Source organism: Urocampus carinirostris, chromosome 2, assembly GCF_059441175.1.
Source record: "Urocampus carinirostris isolate Australia breed hairy pipefish chromosome 2, RoL_Ucar_1.0, whole genome shotgun sequence".
In the NCBI taxonomy this organism is placed as follows: domain Eukaryota; kingdom Metazoa; phylum Chordata; class Actinopteri; order Syngnathiformes; family Syngnathidae; genus Urocampus; species Urocampus carinirostris.
In genome coordinates, this window is record NC_142350.1 from 53,996,823 (window position 1) to 54,017,699 (window position 20,877).

At 39.8% G+C, this 20,877-nt stretch overlaps 2 protein-coding genes across 2 annotated transcripts; both read left to right on the forward strand.

Annotated features, from left to right (window-relative positions):
• Nucleotides 1-2,327: 2,327 nt before the first annotated feature.
• On the forward strand, nt 2,328-9,543 carry LOC148372508 (tryptase gamma). The gene is given in 9 exon segments (XM_088327714.1): nt 2,328-2,523; nt 4,278-4,364; nt 4,464-4,571; nt 5,807-6,011; nt 7,258-7,436; nt 8,554-8,649; nt 8,727-8,869; nt 8,949-9,104; nt 9,469-9,543. Coding segments are annotated over 9 exon segments (1,245 nt in total).
• A 4,485-nt stretch (nt 9,544-14,028) lies between these two features.
• Nucleotides 14,029-20,005, forward strand: ethe1 (ETHE1 persulfide dioxygenase). The gene is made up of 7 exons (XM_088327102.1): nt 14,029-14,472; nt 18,118-18,262; nt 18,333-18,481; nt 18,657-18,786; nt 18,987-19,076; nt 19,132-19,248; nt 19,637-20,005. The coding sequence occupies exons 1-7, from the start codon at nt 14,263-14,265 to the stop codon at nt 19,681-19,683; spliced, it is 888 nt and encodes a 295-aa protein (XP_088183228.1). The 5' UTR covers nt 14,029-14,262; the 3' UTR covers nt 19,684-20,005.
• The last annotated feature ends 872 nt before the right edge of the window (nt 20,006-20,877 follow it).

Genomic DNA, 20,877 nt, shown 5'->3' on the forward strand with positions numbered 1-20,877 from the left:
GGGGGGAAAAAAGCCTACCTTGGAAATAGACCACAGAGTAGACCTGTGGGTGTTTCGGCAGACAAGCGCTGTCCAATGATCTACTGCTGGAGCGGAAACACCATTGTAATGGGCCTAAAAGCAGCAAATGCTTGATAAAAGATGACGTATTTCTGATCATTCCTTCTACTAGAAAAGCCACATAAGCAAAGGAGGAAGTGACGTTAAAATAAAACCATATACTTACAGGACATTTAAATGTTTTGAAAAGGTTTTATTAAACTGATAACATTTCAATACCAATATCTGATTGAGTTTTATCCAAAGGATTTTGCAGTCGCATATGGATTATTCAAACACTGTGCAGATGTACATTACCTCACTCTAAGCATATAGGCTTATCCCAACTGTTGTCAACTTGTGACACTGCACAGAACAATTGCCTCCATGCATATTTTAGAAATGCATATCCATTACCGGCCACACCTGAGCTTAATGGTATCAGGAGGAAGGTTTCAAAGAGACGAATAGTATGGTAAAGTGACGAGTGAAGAAAGCCATATTGCAATGAAGAAGTAATCACCGACCTTCTCAAGAAAATACTACTCAAATGAGGTGAGATTTCTTATCAAATATGGATGGATTGTTTTTCTTATCAAGTTAATCTAAAAAAAAAAAAACCTGATTAACTTACACACTAAGCTGCGATCGTAGATCTAAAGCTTAAACAAGTAAAGCCCTAAATTAAGCTACCGTAAACAAAACTCGGGTAAGCAGTTTAAAACTAACCAAAGCTGAGATGGTTACAAATAAGATAATAAACTAAATGAAGCATAACTGTGCTTTAATGAACAAAGATCAACGCTAAGTAGAGGTAAATTCGGGCCCAAGAAATCCAGCCCGACCTAGCCCGCAGGTATAAAAGCCCAAACCAGCCCAACTAATAGTTCGATTTGAGGGAGCGACCTGAATTTGTGAGGACACAAGAGGGAGAAAGAAGGGTGATTTTGGCAGACTACCCGCCCACCTGCCGCGCACCGGCTTCTCTGTGTCTGACAGTGTTGCCGAGCGCGCACGCCAACGAGCGTGCATTTTGCGCTGCGGGGAACCCCCACAAACAAAAAGAAACCGAACGAATGATGGGTGGATCATTTTTTCAAAAAAGTAAGAGAGCCCAGCCCGAACCTAACGTAATGATTGACGTTTTAGGCCAGACCTGTTCGAATTTCAGGCTCAGATCAAAGATCTTACCGCCAATAATTAGTTAGCTTAGTCTAAGAAAGCTGAAATGGTTGATTCGAAGCTAAAACAGGTTAAACCCTAAGATAAGATAAACAGAACCAGGGTGAGCAGTTTTAAAAAAACCTGAGATGGTTACAAATAAGATGATAAACTTACTGAAGCCATATTACGCTAAAATAAATTTAATGCCAATCTAGCTAAAGCTATGAAAGTTGAACTTCGGTAGAATAAACCAAGCTTTGAAATGAAATGAAATGATCTGCATTTATATAGGGCTTTTCATGTCAAGACTTACCAAAGCGCTTTACAGTGTGCTTCACTTTTCCCAATAGCGGCCGTGCAGCCATGTAAGGCGCTTACCTGCTTATTGGGGGCATTAGGGGTTCAGTGTCTTACCCAAGGACACTTCGACATGTAACACAGAGGAGCCAGGATTCGAACTGCGATCTCTTGATCCCTAGACGAGCGCTCTACCTCCTGAGCCACTGCTGCTTTGATAAGAAAAAAATAAAGATGAGAAAGAAAATATGCTAATTTCAGCTCAGTTATAATCAAATATTAACTGTCAAATAAGGTAAGCTAAACAAGGCTAACACATTCAAGTTGGTTGGGCTAAATTTAACAGTGATGGGTTAAGCTTTCACAAACTGATAAAAAAAACTATAGAAGCCTAGGTCAAATAAAATATTATTGCTGAGTAAAATTAAAGTAAAATTAGTAAATGTAAATAAGGAAAATTGCTAATCTAACAAGAGTACTGAACCCAGCTTGTTAAAGCAAATGTTTTAACGGAAATAATGTATTGCCTTAGATTGGATTCAGATAAAAACCAGTCAGACAAACAGAATTTAAGAAGCTAAATCCAATGATCAAATAAGCCTAGCTATACTAAATAAGATAATTATAATTTAAGTTAAATTGTGCCAAGCAAAGCTTGGTCAACCTGCACTAGAGGATGCTCTTACAAACTTACAGTATTATTAAAGCATAGGTTTAGCAAAACCAGTCCTAAACTGACCCATATGAATGGATGAATGCATGCATACATGGACGAATGAACAACACAGTGAAAATAATATTTGTCAACAGAAACTGCCAATACCAAAATGGTCGAAACAGGAAGTGGTGCACATTCATCTCCTCCGAAGCTTTCTTCTGACTTGAGGAGCATCTCATCCTTGGTTTCGCCTACTGTAGTCACTCTACTGCCTCAGGGCTTAACAGTTTGCCCAGCGCCATCTTCAAGTCCCCTTGAAGACGGCTTCATAGGACTTGCCAAAGACGCCCCAAATGAGACATCAGGTTAGTAGCTTAGTGCTACCAAAACATGAGTCATTATTGTGATTTTTCTATTTAAAAGTGAGATTCTTTTGAAACTAGGAGTGAAAGTTGAGAAGAAAGAGGTGACATTGAAAGTGCAAGCCTAATTTTTCCTTGGACAATAAATGCTTGATTTAAGGAACATCAATCATAAAGAAACTCAGCATGCTCAGCCTCATTTTCCATAGCTTACCATCAACTTTGTGGTGACCATTAATGCAGTTCGCCCAAAGACCAACTGGCAGGAAATCTAAGATGCAATCAAACCACACGTGAAGACAAAGAAACACAAGAAAAAAACAAACAAATGTGCATATGTGTCATAGTCACAAGTGTTAGGTAAGACAGATGAGGAGAATTTTTACATGTCATAAAAAGGAAAAGAATCCTACAAGTAGTTGCAGATTTGCTGTCATCTTTTAACCCGTCAAATCTAAAATTGGCACACCCATACTTATTATAAACATGTTTTTCTCACTTCGATCATTTTATATACTCTACATGTTTTTTTTTAATTCTTGATAAACATGTGAGGTTGATTCCGTAAAAACGACTTTGTTTTGGGGACGGAATCCACACACTTTAAATAGTGTTTCACTCTTTTTTAAATTGATTTCTAAAATAACATCTTATCATGTTTTTACTATGGTATTACCAGGTTGTAATGTATAAGTAGGGCTCAGTTACCTACTAAACATATGCCTTGTGTAAGGGCACTGACTGATGTACATGTATAAATAATAGACTAATTTCAAAAATAATTTGTAAGAATAAATCATGTCTTGAAAAGCACTGATCATGTGATTTTTCATTTGAGTTTGGAATTAAATTTCCTGGAAAATCGCTGTCAAGGTTAAAACTTGAGATTATATTAGGATGAAGAAAAGAACACACTCTGAGTCGGAGATTTAGGTCTTTGATAGCCCTTCCATCAGAAGCGCGTGCTACCAGAATCGGCTCAGGAAGAAATCACACTCTTCCTATGGCTCGAGGCTCATTTATTGGAAAACCCAAGAATGAAACAACACACCTGATTGGTGTAAACAAGATTACATGAACACATAAAACTAATTTCATTGGTTAAGACAGGAATCACATGTTTAAATGCAGTGTATAATGTTGGTCTCTAGATGGCGTGCGAGTATAATAAATGAGCAATAAGGAGAGTGAAACTTTGTAACACAATGCGTCGCTGTAAGAAGAAAGGAATGTAGGGAGGCAAGCTCTTGAGCAGGCTTCCTGGCACTAAAGTGAAGGCCATCTTGATAAATAGTTAGCAGGCCCCAAGAGGATACAATTGTTGCAAGAATACAAACAGCACCTGGATATAATCTTTGGCTATTTTAAGCCACTATTGAGGATAACATCATACAAAGGCACATTCAAACTATAATCAAACTATAATATCCCATCGCTCTTGCGCTATTATTAAAACAGGTCCACGGGTTACTCTGGTGTGCTTAGGGGGCTACATTGATCCCATGAGGCATGAGGACAATATTGATAACCCTAACCCTGAAATAAAATGACATATTTCTATCAATATCTGACCATCAAATCCATATAATTCACTAAAAAGGGAATTTGAAATAACATCATCTTGTTTACTATAACACCTTTTTAACCCCCAAAAAATATAACTGTTCATGTATTTTCATTGTTGCACAAAATTGTTTTGACTGTCAACTTTGGATGGAATTAACTGTAATATGTTTTCTTTCCATGAAAAGGACCAGATACCCGAACACGTTGTCCTCGCGTGCTGTTGTTTATCGTGAGCCTATCGGTCACCGTCAAACTCATCATCACGTCTGCACTCCTAGGTAAAATAGCATAGCATAGCATAGCCTAGCATAAAACAACATCATAGTACTGTTTAGTACTGCATCTCACATTTGTCTCTGATGTTCTCTCCATTTTAGTGAAGTTTCTACTTCCCCCATTGGAATTAAAGGCCCCGTCCCCTTTCTGTAGCCTGTATAGAAACTGTAGCACTCCAACCCAGCGGCCGACCGGGTCCAAAAACTTGAATGCGTCTGAGCATTCACACCAACCCCCTGTGCCATTCATTGACCACGGTGAGGAACATAAATGGCAGCTGTTTTACATTGCCGCACATCAATACAGTAGACCCTCTTTCATCGTCCCCATCTAACGATATTTTCACTTTACAATGTGGAACAAGAATTTTTTCGGCCCCTTGTTACGGAATTGTCCCCACTATATGACATCAAATTTAGTGTTCATGTGTATGACCAAGCGAGTTACATCTCTAAAATGCCTGTCTATTGATTGATGTCATATAAAATATTGGTTTGCTATTGTTTAGGGTTATGGCAAGTTGGCAATATGATACTGTATTTTTTGTACTGTAATTTTTTCGTTATGGGTTTCAGGAGTGTCAAACTCATCACGGGGGCTGGACTATCAAAGAAAAAGAAAGAAAAAGTGAGTGGGTGAAAAAAAAGAGGTGGAGGGAGAGATACAGAACAAAAGAGAGAGAAAGACAGAAAAAGAGAAAGGGAGGAAGAGAGGAAGGAAGAGACAAAGCGACAAAGCAAAAGAGAGAAAGAGAGACGAAAAAGAGAAATAAAGAGTGGAATTGGAATAGAGGAGAGGGAGAGAAAAGGAGAGGAAGAAAGCGAGGGGGGAGAGGGAGAGAATTATAGACAGAGAAGAAAAGAGAAAGCGAGATAGTGAGGGAGTGAGAAGGAGAAAAAGAGACAACAAGAGAAATACAGATATAGAGGAAAGAGAAGAAAAAAGAGACAGAAAAGGAGCAGGAAAGAGGGAAAGTGAGAAGAATATAGAGAGACAGAACAACAAAAAGAGAAAGTGAGAGAAAAAGAAAAAGGAAAAACAGACACAGGACAGAGAGAAAAAGAAAAATGTGAAAGAGAAAAAAATGCAAGACAGAAACACAGTGAGAGCAATAAGGCAAGAGAGAGACAAAGAGAGAGAAAAAGAGAGAAAGAATAAAATACAGCTACAGTGTCTTTGTGAGTGGAACCTGGCTTTGAAGACATCAGGTGGACATATTTAAAACTGCAGCTCATTTGTCTCTTGGACTTCTCTCAGCGTTGCCTTACGGGCCATATTCCACCTGTTGCAGGGCCTGTTCGATGCCCATGCTTTACGTTTCTATCCTCCGCTGTACAACAATTTCCCTTTGCGATCCCCACCACAGACCAGTTCCATGTCATATCCCGGGGGCCTACTGTATATTGTTAATGAGCAGCATTTTAACCTTTTTTCTTCTGCAAACTACGTGCACATTGAATCGGTATTATATCTTTCACCTTAGAATGCCGCAGCAAGTCTAGCGACGGCAGGCGTATCGTGGGCGGGACGATTGCAGAAGCAGACGTGTGGGTGTGGCAAGCCAGTTTGCACTGGAAGGGTAGGCACGTTTGCGGCGGGGCCGTCATCTCACCAAACTGGGTCCTCACTGCGGCCCACTGCTTTGTCCTGTAAGCACTGAAGGCGAAAGGACATTCAGATGTCTCGCCGCTTGTTCTTTTCCGGGACTAGACCAAGTATTTGGACTTTTGAAAAAAAAATAGAGCTGGAGAGATGCAATGCAGTTGAGGACATTTATTTCAAAGTTTCAACATAAAGATAAAATCAGAGTGCACTCGGGACCAGTTGATGGGAGGTGCCCTCCCACCTAAGGCCAGGAGTGCGTTCCCATCAAACGGCTAGGAAGAATGTTTTATAATGAGATAAGGGCGTAAGACCATTGCTGGGAAAGTACTGATAAGAAAGGATACAGGAAGTAAATACTTCTCTCAAATACGTGGATGAACATAGGTGCATTTATAACAACTAAATGATTAATGTTATTATTGAAGTAATGCTGTGATGATTAAACAATAAACTTAATATAGCTGTAAAACTTATATGGTGACAACATACCCAGTGTCCTATTTTAATAATCTAACCGCACACAGAAATATATTAGAGCAGGAAATGAGACCAAAATTTTCTGAAAATCCCCAAAACTTTATAAACCATATTTTACAGAATATAGGGCACACCTTAAAACCCAAAATAGGCCAAAAATTTGAAAACATGCCCTATAATACTGTGGATAACATTGAAAAATCATACTGTATTTAGATGTGTGCTTTGCTGCACAAAATCAAATAACATGTGTAACCATGATCACAAATCATTGAATGCAACAGGAATCAAACCCATGTTACAGCACGGAGAAAATAGACACCTAAGACCAGTGATTTTCAACCACTGTGCCGCGACACATTAGTGTGCCGTGAGATCCTCAGGTGTGCCGTAAAAAATTATCCAATGTCACTTTTTAAAATGTATTAAAAATTTATAAAACATTTATGAATCATTTTCTGCAAATATTATGCCATTGTCAAGTGTCTGTGCTGTAAAAAAATCTGGGTATTATAAATTATATTGCAATTAAACATACTGTTCAGTGTCATTTTATAACATTTTCGGTGAGTGGTGAGCCGCAAAATTTTTCCAATGTAAAAAATATCCCCTGGCTCAAAATAGGTTGAAAACACTGCACTAGACTACTGCTGATCGTAATAACGAAAAGACTGACTGACTGATAAAGTTGATACTTTTTGCTTACATCTCTTAGTTCTAGTTTCATATTTCAATGGGAGATTAAAACGAAAATAAATATGTTCATGTCTGTTTGCAAATGAATCATTGACCTATAATTGTGTCCACTCGGAGGGACGACATGTGGAATGTTGAAGACTGGCTTGCAGTGGTATCCACTGTCAGTATCGCCGATACCTCGCAGGGAAAACGCTACCGAGCCCTTCGGGTGCTCTACCACCCTCGCTTCAACAATCACAGTAATGATTATGACATTGGCCTCCTGCGCACCATTGTCAACATTGACATGAGCGGTAAGGTTTATTTATTTATCTATTTATTATCAGCAAAGTGATTTGAAAAGTGTATGAGGGATTATAGGTATTTACAAACCTTAAATTGGACATAAATGCCTGATTTAGGACTAATTGTTTATATATTAAAGAATAAAACAAATAATATTAAACTATCTGTGACTGGCTGGCAACCAGTTCAGGGTGTCCCCTGTCCACTGCCCGAAGATGGCTGGGATGGGCTCCAGCACCCCCGTGACCCTACTGAGGATAAGCGGTGCAGATAATGGATGAATGGATGGATATTAAAATATTTGATAATATTTGATAATTATCAGATGATAATAATAATAATTAAAAAGATGACCTAAACTTCAATCTTCAAATTCACGTTCATTCTAGTTCAATTTTGTGCAGATGTCTTATTAAATCAAGGCAAGAAAAGGAAATGGGTACTCACTTTTATGCATTCTTATTTGATTTCTAGCTTTTCAACCGACAAACAGAATCTGGCCGACAAAAGATAGGTATCGTATAAGAAAATGTGGTATTGATTCATCCCTTATTAAAAGTAAATTCCCAGTGATATCGTTTTAAAAAGGTTCACATTCTTCTCCTTGAAAATGTAATTTATCATGATTTCTAATTTCTTATTAAAGATTACATAAGACATATTGAGGATTGTATACCTAACTGAAAATTAGTTTGATCTAATAATCATTATGATTTCAACTGAAAATGTTATGAAATAAATTGTGACGACTCTGGAGTTACAGTCGGTCTTACCCTCGTATTGAATCTGTTTAAAGTTGTTTTTATAATAATCCAAAATATAATAAGTTTTAATTACCTCACAAATATTATTGATGAATATAAACAGTATTTTGTCCGTGTGTCTCAGAATGCTCACAGAACAGATTGTTGATTTCACGAGTGGTATGTACTTGAAATGAAAACATTTACTGACCTGAAACAATCGTTAAATGTCTGAGTTTGTGGATCATATTTGACCATGACATATTTCTTTGCACTCATTATTTCCAATCCAATGCATATTTCTTATCTACTCCAGTAGGCTGATAAATAAAAGAATGTTGTGGTTTCTTTGATATTTCACTGACCTTATGGACATTTCTAGACGGGGTTCGTCCAGTCTGTTTGCCCAGTCCCAACGAGTCCTTCCTTCCTGGTGCACCATGTTGGATAACGGGATGGGGACACATCCAGGAAGGAGGTGAGTTCCTCTGACATGTTTTATAGCAGATGGACAACCAGGCAATCTACTGTTCTTAGATGTTTTTGTATTGTCAGGTTTTGTTTCAGATGAACTGAGACAGGCTCAGGTTAAGCTGATTTCAGATTCAGTCTGCCGCCAACGACGTGTCTACGGAAGTCTTTTGACACCACGGATGATCTGCGCCGGCTCCTTAGAAGGAGGAGTGGACTCCTGCCAGGTTAAGAGAATTCAATGTCAGGTGATGGTATACTGTGAACCTATATCAATATTTGTATGTAATAAAAATGTGATTTCAGGGTGACAGCGGGGGGCCTCTGCTGTGTGAGACGACCAGGGGGGCGTGGAGGCTAGCTGGCGTGGTGAGCTGGGGCAAAGGGTGCGGACGGCGCAATAAACCAGGGGTGTACAGCCGACTCACCCAACTTATTGGTTGGGTGGCACAACATGTGGAGGTACAAATTTGGGTCTCAATATTCGTCTATTTCTCGTGGAAATCTATCTTTTTGAGGTTTATCATTCAAACATGTATCGACTCAAAAGACCAGAAAAGTCCAAATTCAAACTGTGAATGCTTAACATGTGATAAAAACAACACTATTTACTGAAATTAGATTAAATACTATCAATACCAGTCAAAAATCTGAGGTACAATATTGGTAATGTATCCGAAAAAAAAAGGTGTATCAGGACCGCTAATCCCAAGAAAGAAATGATTGCCGTGGAAATTTTTTTTCCTGGAAGCTTGTTGCATAAATACTATAAGTATAAATCATCGTGTATTGAACACTAATTATTTTATCTTATTGTTTTCTCCAGCAAATCGAACTGGACATCTGGAATAAGTTTACCACTTCAAAAGCCATTACTGACACCTCATCACAACTGGCCTGAATGCACCATCCACTCTGCACAAATCGCTTGTAATCTTACAAGATGAGTAAATGACGTGAATGTGTAAATCAATTTAAAAGAAGTTTCATTCCTGCTCCAATTGTTCCTTTGTCTGTCAACCCAAACGGATCGGCTTAACATTACCAATAATTTTTTTGCAGTATATTTCAACCACGTCAGATGATTTAAAAACATCAGCGCCATCATTTAAACTTAAATTTGATAAAAAATGATCAGGTTATAACAACAGGGACCATATAAAATACTAAGATAGTCAACAGTGGACGTGCGCAACACTCATTACCTTATTTCAGACGTTCATTTTTTGAGCAAATCAGGTCTATAAGGGACACTGTGCATAATCTGTGACCAGTAGACGTTACTTTATTGTGCAATGCGACTGAAAACTAGTGCTACAAAGCACAAGTAAGATTATAAACTACAGAGATTCAAGGTCAAGTCGTGTTATTTGTATAGCCCTTAATCACAAGGAGTCTCAAAGGGCTGCACAGACCACAGACTATTGCAAACTACTCACTATTATTACACCATCTGATCTAAAACCTACATGAGGGCAAGGAAAAAGACGGCACAGAGCGTCATTGGGATCCCCAATCTATACAGACAACCAGGCCAGGACTTCCAGCACCAGGATGTGAGCCAGGTGGACTGAGAATAAACAAACGTAATTGCTCGGTGTGAGCGTGCAAAACCCGAAAGTTATGGATGACTGCTCCCTGGAAGTACAAAAGAGGGAGGGGCATGAAATTGTGATTCTTATAATCAGATTTGGAAGGGAAAACTCATATTCTTCTGCCTGTCCTGGCTGGGTTCAAAGTGACCTGACTGCATTATTTTTCTTCTTTTTGGCCTACCCTTTCACAATGTTTTGTTTTTGTGGAGTTACTCTTAGCAGCAAAACGGCAGACAATCATTTTAGATCCCTTGAGGTTAGTCTCATGTTATGTCAAATAATACAAGTTTCTTGACCTATGGATATATTTTAATGTGCGCATTAATATTATAGTAGCCTTCATGTCTGCCGTCATTAAACCCACGCTTAAGTGACCTAACCGTGACCCAGAAAGCCTAGGTAATTATAGCAAAATTACTTGAAAAGGTCGTTGCACAGCAGCTGAATGACTTCATGTCAGAAAATAACCTCATTGAAACTGTCCAGTCAGCATTTAGGGCAAATCACTTTATTGAGACAGCCCTGGCTAAAGTAACCAATGATCTCCTTTTAGCAATAGATCCCGGTGCCTCATCAATGTTACTGCTGCTGGATCTCAGCGCTGCTTTTGATACTGTCAACCACAACATATTACTTGTTCGTCTGGAATGCATTGGTATCTCAGGATCTGTACTCTTGTGGTTTAGGTCCTACCTGTCAGACAGGATGCAATGTGTTAACTATGGCAATCTGACCTCTAAACACTCTAATGTCCTCTGTGGTGTTCCACAGGGCTCTGTACTTGGCCCCCTTCTTTTTAGAATTTATATGCTTCGCTTGGTGACATTACCGCAAGTATAATATTAGTTTCAATTGCCATGCAGATGACACTTGTGGGCGTTGTTGCCGTCATGCACTTTCCGGACAAATTTTCAACATGTTACCTAGTGTTTTACTATGTTTGTGTACTGTTATGCTAAATCTAATTCATCCCGGAAGGGGGATTACCACTTGTCAAGTCAAGTCAAGTCATTTTTATTTGTATAGCCCTTAATCACAATAAGTCTCTAAGGGCTTCACAGATTAGTACACTATGTTACACAGACTATTTTTCAGCCGACAAGAAGAGTAGGTTATTATTCATATGCAATGGAGTAGAAGTGAGTTTTAAGTTTAGATTTAAACATTTCCACTGAGGTTGCAGATCGGATCTCAGGGGGAAGAGCATTCCACAGCACCGGTGCCAGGATGGAGAACGCTCTCGAACCAGCAGAACACTTCTTTGCTCTCGGGATCACCAGAAGACCGGCACTCTCAGATCGTAGGCTTCGGACCGGGACATAGGGGCAGATCAGATCTGAAAGATAAGAGGGAGCAAGTCCATGTATGATTTTGTACAATACTAAGAGAACCTTGAAGTCACATCTTTGGCTAACTGGGAGCCAGTGCAAGTTAGCCAAAATCGGTGTTATGTGATCGTACTTTTTTGTCCTAGTTAAAAGCCTCGCTGCGGCATTTTGTACTAGCTGAAGAGACTTGATTCTGGACTTCGGGAGACCGGAGAGTAGTGCATTACAGTAATTGAGACGGGAGGTAACAAATGCATGAATTATAGTTTCCGCATCAGACTGAGACAGTATTGAACGGATTTTGGCAATGTTACGAAGATGGAAGAAAGCGGTTCTAGTAATTTTCTTTACATGCATCTCAAAAGTTAGATCAGGGTCAAATATGACACCTAAATTTTTAACTGAGTCACTCTGTGTGATGTGAGGCCCCTTCTCAAGGTTTCTTTTTTTCCCTCACGCTGAGGTTTTGAGTTTTTCCTTGCCCGCATGTTGGTTTAATCAGGGATGTGATTTGACCAAAGTGAAATTATCTGAAAATTAGCGGGCGGGGGGGGGGGTTGGTGATTGCTAGCTGGGGGGGGGGGGGGGGGGGGAACCAGGTAGGACCAGGGCAGTGCCCTGGTGGGGGGAAAAGTGGGGCGAAGCCCCCCCCCGGAGCTCATGGGTTTTTTTAAGTACTTTCAATGCACTCAGATGACAAAGAAATAGACAAGACAACAGCATAAATTTTCAATGTATATTGAACTATCCCATATAAAATTACAGTTTAAGTCAACTCAAAATCAGTCACATTAAAAAACATTTCCCCAACGCCACTATCTTAATTGTAAAGAAGATGGTTCCAGTGGCAAGGGAGACCCTAGACGACCGGCATCTTTCTACAACTGCAGGCGGCTAACGGGATCCAGGTCTGTAGGAAACCGCCTCAAAGCGTGCCGCCACCAGCTTTTGGGATCACTCTTAGTCTGGACTCTACCCTTCGACCTGTTCGGCTTGGGTAACCCTACCAGGAGTACGAGACTCCCGCCGACATAGCTCTGGGGGTCATGGAGACGCGCAAAGTGCCCCACCACGATAAGGTGGTGATCCGTCGGGACACAGCTAAATCCATTCACATGACCCAAACACTACTTCCTCCTAGACTTCATTGCTTTGGAATGGGTCTTTCTAGCCTGCTTCTGTGCAGCTTTGATGGTTCTTCTTGAGGCAGCCTTGCTCATTTGGGTGTCCTGTTTCACAGCAAGTTCTGTTCGTTTTGCAGACAACATAGCTGCTTCTGCATCCTTCTCCTCCCTGTACCTTTTGGAGGATGTCCTCAGATTTAGGCACAGTATGGACTGCACAGGATCCATCAGAATGTCTTTCCTTCCAAAATGGCTGACAGAGGTGGTATTTCTTGCTCTTAGGGCATATTTTACAGTCCATTTTTATTACGTTATAATATTTTCGAAAAAAATGGGAAAACTGTCAAATAAATTTGAAAAGTTTACCACCTACCTCAAAATTCACGACTCTATCAGCAACTGGTACAGGTTGTTGGGGTGGATCACGTCTCTTTATTACCGCTTCCGATTGTGATGTCAATAAGGGATGGAGGCCGTAAAGTTTTGGAGTTTTCGTTTGGGCACCGAAACTTCCAGCGATGGAATAATTTGTCGTTCTTGACTGGAGTTCTTTCACGTGTTTTTTGCTCTTTGCGTGACTTTCAAGAGCTTTGAAACCTCTCCCACCATAGTCGATGGTATCATGACACCAAATGCAAAGTGCTTTCCCGGCACGATCGATCTTCCGAATAAAGTCATTGAACAAATTCGTCACAGTCTTCTTTCCAACATTCGTAGATAATTCCTTCTCCAACCAGTCCCATCGAAACTTGTTTTTTACAATCTTATCAATTTCTTTAGCTCGCGGAGCATCTTTGCGTTCGATCACGGACATCTTTCTTTAAACACCCGGCAAAAACGTGTGAGAAATGAACAATGGCACACTCCTATAACAAGCGCGTTTATTGGTCAACACGAGACTTCAACCAATCGCAAGTACGTTTCATTTCAGTTACGGAAACACTCAAATGGCATGCTGTCGAGACGAAATCGTTTTTTTTTACCAATTAAAACACCGGAAATTTTAAAATTTTATTTTTGGAGATAAAAAAAGCGGAATTCCGCGAATTAGCGGAAAAATCACATCCCTGTTTAATAGAAGAATAGAATATACCTTTATTGTCATTGTTACAAATGGGCTAACATATTGTGACAACGAAATTGGGCAATTGGGTTTAAGATCAGGTAGTTGTGTAATTGTGATTTAAACCAGTGAAGTTTTTACAACTAGGAGGCGCTAAACAATACACAATGTCCCTTTAAACCAAACAAACCAAATGTATCCCAAATTTTAACATCCATTGCCGAAACACAAGTGGATTCCCCCACCCAGTCTTATTACTTTTGTTTATTTTACTAATCTGGTATATCTTTCTATCCAAGGTGAAATCTATGTTTCGTAACTTTTGCTACACATTAACACACAAGCTGGCACCGGATGCTGTAAATAAACTTGGACACTGGAGTTTATCTACTTATTTCCCCGTTGTCGATTTCATCAGTGTTACGTAGCTTCACCTGGTTCGACCCTCGAGTCAACTTCTCTTTCGGAAACGAGCGTCATAAGCTAATAAGAAAGCCGCAGAGGAGGACGATGTGCTCGGTGATCACCAAAGCGGTTATCGGGCGACGGTGCATGGCTGTCGTTCCTGGTGGCCTCCGTAGACACACCGAAGGCTTCAGCTCCTCTTCATGCGGGGACGGACGCCTGCGGGCGGGGACAGGAGACCGCTGCGTCCTACTCGGAACGCGGAAGTCATACTCGTCCGGAACATTATTGAATGGCGGGCTCGTCTTCAGACAGGTCAATTTTCATTTTTGATTGATTACGTTAGTTGTGGTTTCTAAGTTTTGTAGTTTTTTTAAGATAAGGGGGGATTTAGCTATGTAGCGTTAGCTTTAGCATAGCTTGTAAGAAAGTTGTCACTGTTGCATACAAATGAGAGCTGTCATTAGGTCTTTTTTAACTAATTTAACAGAACTATTAGCTACACTTGTACAACAGGATTAAATAAAACAGTTCAATACGGCATTTTAATCCGTTTTTACAAACTACAAATTAGCATCCCGTTCCTTTAGAAAAGGAAATGACAGCAAAAGTTGGCCAAATATTCGAAAAAAAGTTAATTATCTTAAACATATTCAATATAACTCATTCAGTACTTGTATGAATAATAATCAGATCTGTAGTATTAATAACTGGTTGTAACGACGTCAAAAAAAGACGTTCAGTCCAAACGAGGGCTTTATTTGGAAGTGTCCTTGGGCAGGGCACTGAATCCCTCATGCCCCCAATAAGCAGGTAGGCGCCTTGCATGGCTTCCTCCCTATTGGTGTGTGAGGGTGTGTGTGTGAATGGGTAAGTGTGGAGGACACTGTAAATGAAATGAAATGATCTACATTTATAGAGCGCTTTTCAAGTCAAGACTTCCCAAAGCGCTTTACAGTGTGCCTCACATTTTCCCAATAGCGGCCATGCAGCCATGTAAGGTTAACCTGCTTATTGGGGGCATTAGGGGTTCAGTGTCTTACCCAAGGACACTTCGACATGTAACACGGAGGAGCCGGGATTTGAACTGCGATCTCTTGATCCCAAGACGAGCGCTCTACCTCCTGAGCCACTGCCGCCCCTAAAGCGCTTTGGGAGGTCTTTATTGACTTGAAAAGCGCTACACAAATGCAGACCATTTACCATTTACATGAAAGTGAAAAGACGATTTAGGGGCTTAGTTCGGACCACTTTAGGGAAAGTAAACTCAACGACTATTTTTGAACTACTATATTTGTTCCAGGTTAAATGGGCTAATCACAGTCTAATGTTGATTTAAAACATTTTGAAAACAGACCAGACTGTCATAAATCCAACATCCATAAATTTGCTATTGCCGACTACTATACCAATAGGGTCCCCCCTCACACTACCCCAGGCGCCCAACCCCCTAAAGAGAGAGTGAAGTGGCCTCCAGCAAACAACAACCTTGCATGGAACCAACTTGACCAGGACTTTGATAGAGTCCTAGAGGCCACTTTGGCAGGATCAGCAGAAAGGCTGGGAATAAGTGGGTGGGGGAAGCCGCGGAGAGAGCCTCTTGTTGGCTCTGGAGTAGAAGAGAGGAGTTTAGCTGGGGACCAGGAGAAGATGGGCAGTGACTGGCCATCATTGCCGGCCCGCCAACTCGAGGGCGTTGTGGTTAAGGGTCGAAACGCCCAGTGACTGTTGGACACCACCTGACGACATCTCCTCCTGGTTGAAAGCTACAGTCACCGTTTGAGTGACTGCAGAAGTTGCATTGATTAGAAGTGTATGTAATAGTAGTAGAAAGAGAATCAAAGTGTTCTTCTTTTTTTTGGAGGTTATTTTCAGGGTTCATGAGTTGTTGGGGCACCATTTCCTGTGGTGCGTTTTGGTCGGGTACACCCTGGCGTGGCCATCACTCTACAAGCTGTTTTTTGGGTTGGAGTTTGCTTTCCCACATGAAACAGATCACTTGGATTTCCTGGTTATTGGGGACCAGAACCCCTCGCGAAAAGCGAAAATCAGAAAAGTAGCGTCACACCTCCATAAAAGGCCCAAACAGGTTAAACTTAACTTGAGTTTACGTCATTACCGACTGAAAGTGTACTACTGTAACAAATCACAATTATAGATTTACAAATAATAACATATAATTGCAGTGGAATGTATAGAAATGCAGATCATTTACATTTTGCCACGGGGTTCTTTGAACTTGGGCTCAATCGCAAATTGAAAAAAACTGAAATTGAAGAAGTAAACAACCTGCTAATGGTAACTTCCTTCAGTGTTCCGTAACAGAAATGGTATTTTTCTCAATTTTTGTGTGTGAATATTTTTGCCAATATACAGTATGTTGCATTTACCCCATGCTGACAAAGTGTTCACAGAAAAATCAACAAAATATAATTTCACATTCGGATTGCTGTAATAGCCGACAATAGTTGGCAAACGGGTACCTGGCTCCAGTTTTTATCTCATCATTCTTTCTGCACTAGTTGGAATTAGATTTGACTTTATTATCATGGACTACAATTTAGTGTGTATTGTTCTCAACAAGATTAGACGTGGCGCTGCAGGATAAACATGTAATAAAAGGCAACGGCAATATTCACAAAATAGTTCAATAAAGAACAGTGCAACGACATTTAGCAGAAAAGTTGTGCAAAAGTATGAATGAAGAATAAGTTACAGTAGGCAGTTTTCTTTACATGTTATCAAATATGCATAAAATGAAATGAAATGATCTGCATTTATATAGCGCTTTTCAAGTCAAGACTTCCCAAAGCGCTTTACAGTGTGCTTCACATTTCCCAATAGCAGCCGTGCAGCCATGTAAGGCGCTAACCTGCTTATTGGAGGCATTAGGGGTTCAGTGTCTTACCCAAGGACACTTCGACATGTAACACGGAGGAGCCGGGATTCGAACTGCGATCTCTTGATCCCAAGATGAGCGCTTTACCTCCTGAGCCACTGCCGCCCCATAAGTGTTGTCAAAATAAAATATTGAATGTCAAGCTTATTTTGTGAATTGTGGGATTCATTAAGGTGGGGCGCGTTGTTTGAGGTGTCCTTAAAGAGTTGAAAGTTAAATATTTTCTCAATTATGGGGCGGCAGTAGCTCAGGAGGTAGAGCGCTCGTCTTGGGATCAAGGATCCCAGTTCGAATCCCGGCCCCTCCGTGTTGCATGTCGAAGTGTCATTGGGTAAAACACTGAACCCCTAATACCCACATTAAGCAGGTTAGCGCCTTACATGGCTGCAAGGCCGCTATTGGGAAATGTGGAGCACATTGTAAAGCGCTTTGAGAAGTCATTGACTTGAAAAGCGCTATATAAAATGCAGATCATTTCATTTCATTTCATTTCATTAAGTATGTGTTAACAATGCCCAGCAAAGCAGATACACTGAGCTACAAGTAAAAAAAACAATGCATAACAAAGTTCCCTTATGCTTTATTTTATATTCTGCCTATCTGGTTTTATGTTTTATTAGACCTGTTGGTGGCGGAATACATTATGTTCGAGGAAAGGGGGTGCTGGAGAGCGACGTCATGCTCGTCTGTGCAGGGTTTTTTTGGTTTTATTTCTATTTATTAGTGGAGCACAAGAAAAGAGTCCTAACCCTCCAAAAGACCGAAAAATAAGTGTTTATTTGAAAAAAATCCAAGAAATTAATGTACTTGCACGCAAATCATTACTGTGCTGCCATCTCCTATCTTAAAATCATGATCGCAGCTTAAGGTCTCTTTTTAAAGTAAGGACACGCAATGAGCAGGTCTTTTTTGCATGAACTGTAAGTTGCTTTAAAACTGATTCTAAATTTCTTAAATTTAAATTCTTTAAATAAATGTATGTTGTTTGGGGTTTAAAACGGATTAAGATGGTAATACTCCATTTCTGATTGAAAACATACATATTTCATTTTTGTATGAAGCTGTTCGAATCAGAGAGCAGTACCTATACATACCTCCTGGCCGATGCCACCACCAAGGATGCTGTCCTAATCGACCCAGTACTGGAGACCATTGACAGAGACCTTAAACTCGTCAATGAACTTGGGCTCCGTCTGAAAATAGCAGGTTAGCAGCTAAGACTTTTTTCATTTGTGACCTGTTGCAGTGTAAACTAACCCTTTGTTGCATTTCCAAGTGAACACTCACTGTCATGCAGACCACATCACCAGCACTGGTCTGATGAAGAAAAGAGTAGGTGGGCTGAAAAGCGCCATTTCCAAATTAAGCGGTGCCAAAGCGGACATCTTGCTGTCTGAGGGAGACGAGATCACCTTTGGAAGACATGTAAGATCACATGTAGTGTAGTTATTATAAAGGCATGCATATGAGGTCCATTATTGAAAGTGTGCTCTAAAAGGAGTTTCCTTTACACAGTTCCGTTCTGTCAATGGTGTTTCTATCACAAATTATTTGAAGTTTTCATTTTGTGCACAGCATTTACAGACAATCGTTCTTGCAGAGTCTCGTCGTGAGAGAAACGCCAGGACACACCGATGGCTGCGTGACACTAGTGACACAGGATCAACAGATGGCGTTCACCGGGGACGCTTTGCTAATACGAGGCTGCGGCAGGACTGACTTCCAGCAAGGTAAGTTGCCATTAGTTACAATTAAAAACGAAAAAACTTCATTTATCGTATGATTCGTTAGTTTGAGGTATTTGCAATACTTTGTAGTTTGACTGGTTCTCATAAGAGCCCTTTGTTTTTGTAATACCTCATTATAGACGCAAGAGGGCAGTATTGACTTCAATTGCTAAAAATTGCCTTTTTTTTTAACTCTCCATTAGGTTGTTCTCAACGGCTATACAATTCTGTTCATCAGAAGATTTTTACCCTACCGGACCAGTGCCTCATTTACCCAGCACACGACTACCTAGGTGGGATGCAAGTAATTTACATGCACAAGCGACCACTTATAGTCTACTTTTGCAGGTCAGACGGTGTCTACAGTCCTTGAGGAACGCACGCTAAACCCCCGGTTGACCAAGAGTGTGGAGGAGTTTGTGGCGATCATGAACAATCTGAATCTTCCTAAGCCTTCCAAAATAGGTAAGAGACCCCCATTAAAATCTCAGCCAGCAATTGTGGAAAATGTTCAAGGCATCACCCATGATAAAGTAAATTATCTGCAAGTGTGTGTACTCCAGATTGGTGTTTCCCTAACCTGTATTTTGCCAAATGTCGTAGCACACCAACAAACCATTAAAAAAAAAAAGAATGGGGGGGGCTATATTAACCTATTCAATGTGAAATGTAAGGCAATTTAATTGAACACACAGCACTTTCCAATCACGTTTGCTGGCTGTGATTGGAGTTGAAAACAATACTATACCTAAGGTAAACTTTTTAATAAATGTACTAAACAGGAAAAAGACTATTACTGAAATTGCATAACATCTTGTTTCCTTTCGTAAGGCGCTTTTCTTTCTCCTTGCAGATATTTCAGTGCCTGCAAATCTGGTTTGTGGAGTTCATCAAATTTGAGAGTGAAATTATTCAGTAGAAGCGTATTCTTTTGTAATTGTCTCCCTAATTGAAAACATGTGCCGTTTATCTATATGATAGATTATCTGAGTTGAAAACATTAGAGTAAATTCTCAAAAACCTTTGAAAACGGAGCATTGTGTTGCCTGTAAAACAGGTTTTTATGTGTCCTGACACACCTATGATATTACAGCACTCTGTTGTATTGAACCTCAAGTAAGGTGATTCCATTTTATGCTCTTACCCTCTTGTTGGATACATGACATGATGTAATTTATACCAGCATTTGTGAAAATAAACTTTGATAATAAATAAAAAAAAAAAACATGATTTTGCTGTCCCCTACCGCCCTGAAAATCTAAAAATGACACTCAATGTAATGTTTTGTAAATAAAAAATGAATATACAGAAACAATTACTGATTTTTTATCAATTCAACTGTCCCATTCTATAACTAACCGGGTTCATATGATGCAAAGACAAATGAAGTTTTATAATTACTGGTACTGACACTGTAAGATACACTAGGATCTTTACAGAGGATAAAGAATATATTCTTTAGTATATCGTTTTCTGTAAGCATTGAGCTAGGCAGATTTTAAGGTGAAACTTCTCGTTGGTTAATGTGCAGGATAAGCTTGCCAGTACCTCCAAATTTCAATTCAAAAATTGTCGAACAATTCAACGATTCCCTCTTCTGTTACTAACTGGGTTTGTTTAATACAATCATGCAGACAAAAACAAAGTCTTACAATTACTGTTTTGAATTCTGTAAGATACATTCATATATTTGCCGAGGAAAAGAATATATGCTTTTCTTTCCTATAGTGTTTTCTGTTAGCATTGATCCACGCAGTTAAACCTTTCATTGGTTTGTGTGCAAAATAACATAGCTTGTGTCTAAAAAAGACTGAACAATATCTCCTTTCATAAACTCCGTTGGGCAATTTATCACAGGCTGTCCAGTTAGCATTGAGCTAAGCATTTTTTTTTTTATATATGTAAAACTTTTCACTGGTTCGGATGAAAAATATCCTAGCTTCCATATCGGTTTGTGACTCAAATAGTTTAAAAATGGCTAAACGATATCCCATATTACGAACTTGGTTCAACAATTTATGACAGGCTCTCCCATTAAAATCAGCTAAGCACTCTTCATGTATAATTGCTTGATTATATAAATCAATAGTTTTT

Coding starts and splice junctions, on each gene's coding strand:
- ethe1 (XM_088327102.1), top strand. CDS start 14,263: ATGTGCTCGGTGATCACCAAAGCGGTTATCGGGCGACGGTGCATGGCT. Junction 18,263..18,332: donor GCTCCGTCTGAAAATAGCAG/GTTAGCAGCTAA, acceptor TGCATTTCCAAG/TGAACACTCACTGTCATGCA. Junction 18,787..18,986: donor CAGGACTGACTTCCAGCAAG/GTAAGTTGCCAT, acceptor ACTCTCCATTAG/GTTGTTCTCAACGGCTATAC.